This window comes from Aphanomyces invadans, assembly GCF_000520115.1.
Source record: "Aphanomyces invadans strain NJM9701 unplaced genomic scaffold supercont1.177, whole genome shotgun sequence".
Classification (NCBI taxonomy): domain Eukaryota; phylum Oomycota; class Saprolegniomycetes; order Saprolegniales; family Verrucalvaceae; genus Aphanomyces; species Aphanomyces invadans.
Window position 1 is genome coordinate 1,036 of NW_008580322.1, and position 2,710 is coordinate 3,745.

At 45.6% G+C, this 2,710-nt stretch overlaps 2 protein-coding genes across 2 annotated transcripts; both read right to left on the minus strand.

Annotated features, from left to right (window-relative positions):
• Positions 1 to 1,032: 1,032 nt before the first annotated feature.
• On the minus strand, positions 1,033 to 1,440 carry H310_15112 (hypothetical protein; the record flags this gene model as incomplete). Its single annotated transcript, XM_008883089.1, has 1 exon — positions 1,033 to 1,440. A coding segment is annotated over one exon (408 nt), but the record flags the coding sequence as incomplete, so codon positions are not given.
• Positions 1,441 to 1,581: 141 nt separating this feature from the next.
• On the minus strand, positions 1,582 to 1,677 carry H310_15113 (hypothetical protein; the record flags this gene model as incomplete). The annotated part of the gene is made up of 1 exon (XM_008883090.1): positions 1,582 to 1,677. One exon carries the CDS (start codon positions 1,675 to 1,677, stop codon positions 1,582 to 1,584), a length of 96 nt encoding a protein of 31 aa, XP_008881312.1.
• Between the last annotated feature and the right edge of the window lie 1,033 nt (positions 1,678 to 2,710).

Consider the following 2,710-nt stretch of genomic DNA (forward strand, 5'->3'; position numbering starts at 1 on the left):
AGGTTGTGATAATGCTCGATCTGATACACTGGACACGGTCCCGACCGTAGATTCAAATCGAGTGTAGAATTTCGTCGCATCTAAATGCTCAGCGCGCGCAAATTCAAATCACATCTTTGGAAATATGCGACTCAATTGCCTCTAATTTTGAAAGTATTGGTTTTGAAAGTGGATATATCAATCAAACCCAAAGGATGCAAGACGAGGAACTTAACGCTTTACGTAAGTGTGTGGTTCTGTGCTACGTTTTCTGATGACCCGAAAGTCAGGTTCTTGATCACCAATTCTGTGTTATAGCGTTTTGAATTCAGGAGAAAAAATGTAGATCGTGGGTATAGAAACGGTATGACAACTCAAAGTACTCTAAATGGAAAAGTAACAACTATTAATAAATATCAATAGCAGATTTCGATTCCGTGTCATTTTATTCGGAGACACCTTCTCTTAACTGAAATCATTCGTTGTTATCCGAACGTTATCAGGATGCCAATAACTCAATGACCTCATAGTCCACGAGACCAGGACCAGGATAACTTTTGAAAATCAATTATCACATTGCAGAGGGATAGTTTTTTTTTAATGCTCAATCTGACAGAACCTGTAGAAATACAAAATCAAATTGTATAACATTTAGAGAAATCATATTCGACAAAATTTAGCCTTCGCTGTCACAACCACTACTCTCGCTAGATGAAGACGAGTCGTCATTGAGAGATGTGTCGCTGTTGCTTGCTTGGTCATAGCAAATAGGTTCCACTTCTTCGACAACACGGAGCGCCTGGTGCAGAGCAAGGAGATTTTCCGTCGATGATTTGATAGTATTGCAGTTGACACAGGAGTCCAACTCGTGAAAAGCACGCCCCAGCCGGTCGTAGACATCTTGAATGGTTGAAAGGTCGTATTCGAGGTATACGCACGACCGACTGTACCCTTCACGTTGGCACACACCGTTTTGATTGGCTGTAGCTCGGGCAACCCAGGTGCTGTGTAGACGACATGATGGCCACGCGATCGCGCCATGGACACCACTACAGGAGGGACATGCTCATCCACGTGCTTCTTCAACGTCTCCCAGATAGTCGATTTCAGGTCAGTTGGCGAAACATCCTGGAGTTGGTACGGTACACAAGCTTCGTAGAGCGCGCATTTCTTCCATGTTCCCTCAGGCGTGGACTTCGGCATGCCCTTGTGATATTTGGCATTATCCATGACGAATACCGCCGACGCCCGCCCCAGTTCTTCAACTTCGTCAAGCAGCTTGTCGAACCAATCATCAGAGTAATCATGGTTGAACATTGAATTGTAGTCTTTCGCCGTCTTGCCATTCTTCTTCCCACCAACGAAAATGTCCAGACCGAGCAGGTGGGACACGTCGGAGCCGTCATCAAGGATACCGGCGATGAAGCAGTATCGTCGCCCTTTGTGCTTGGGCTTCGTCATGGTGTCATCGGTAGGATCATGCAAGCTGTTGGCATGCCGAGCGTAGTGGTGGTGAATGAAGCACTCATCAAGGTACACAACAGGTCGACGGGATGCAATCGTCACGGTAGGCACAATTGCACGTACGCGTCTCGTGCCTCTTCATGTGCTTTTTTCATTCGGTACTCCCTCACGCCAGACCGCTTGCCACGGGCGTAGCCTTGCTTGGCTAGGAAGGCTTGAACAGCGCGAAGACATGCGGCATAGTCCTTCTCATTGTCGTTGACGACACACACAACACTGCTCTCAACAAGATAGGACAAGACGTCCTTGGCAACGGTGCGGGTACGGGTCACACAGCGGTCACGGATGAATCGTTGAACGAGTCCGCGGACAGCATGGGTGTCAGGTACACGAGAACGATGGTTTGTAGTGTTGGATGGAGGAAGGGCCTCCGAAATAGTCCCAGCGGTCAGAAACACGGCAAGGACGCTCTTCACACGTCAGTGACGTTTGCTGTATTGACCTCACGAAGGTTAGCTTGCAGCCACAGGATGTCCAGCTTTTCGTCAACAGTCAAGCTGCGCCTGCAGCGCAACTTGACAAAGGTTTTGATGCGTTGAATCGTCTCCACATCCATTTTGACTTTGACAAATTCGCTTTTGCGCCATAAGTTCGTCTATTCGCGAAAAAGGGTGGGAAACGATCGGCCCAATCAAGGCCGTGATTTTGGCACTTATTTGACGTAAATAGGATAAGAAATGAGTGAAATAGGTCAAAAGTAGTGATTTTCAATGTAATTTGTACAGCTATTTTGAGTCACCCATCTCGTTTGTCATATCAAGTTTTAAGGGTATGGCAAAGATTAATGCAGAAAAAAATCCTCACCTCTTGCAAGATAATATATATTGTGTTTCGCAAGTAATCATTCTTCAAGTGCGGAATCCTCGTCATTTCTCACAGTTTATCTATCATTTTGCGAAACGAATTGTGTTCCAGAATCTGACGGAGGCATAATCTTATTCACAGGAGGAGCAGAAGAATCTGATGTACTTTCAATCATGCAAATTAACCAAATCTATCCATAAAACCTCTTCTGGTCCCCTCGATGGTCTCGTGGATTGTCAGTCTATAAATACTGTCACTTGCGACGGTAAAGTTTAGAGTTGCCTTCCATAACCATCATATTCCTTTCACTACTTTCACGTCGAAGCTCATCTGTCTTTTTTGGCTTGCGCAGTTGTTAGCCTTTATCTGCTGCAACCATTTTCTTTTTTAGTGCTTCTTCCCT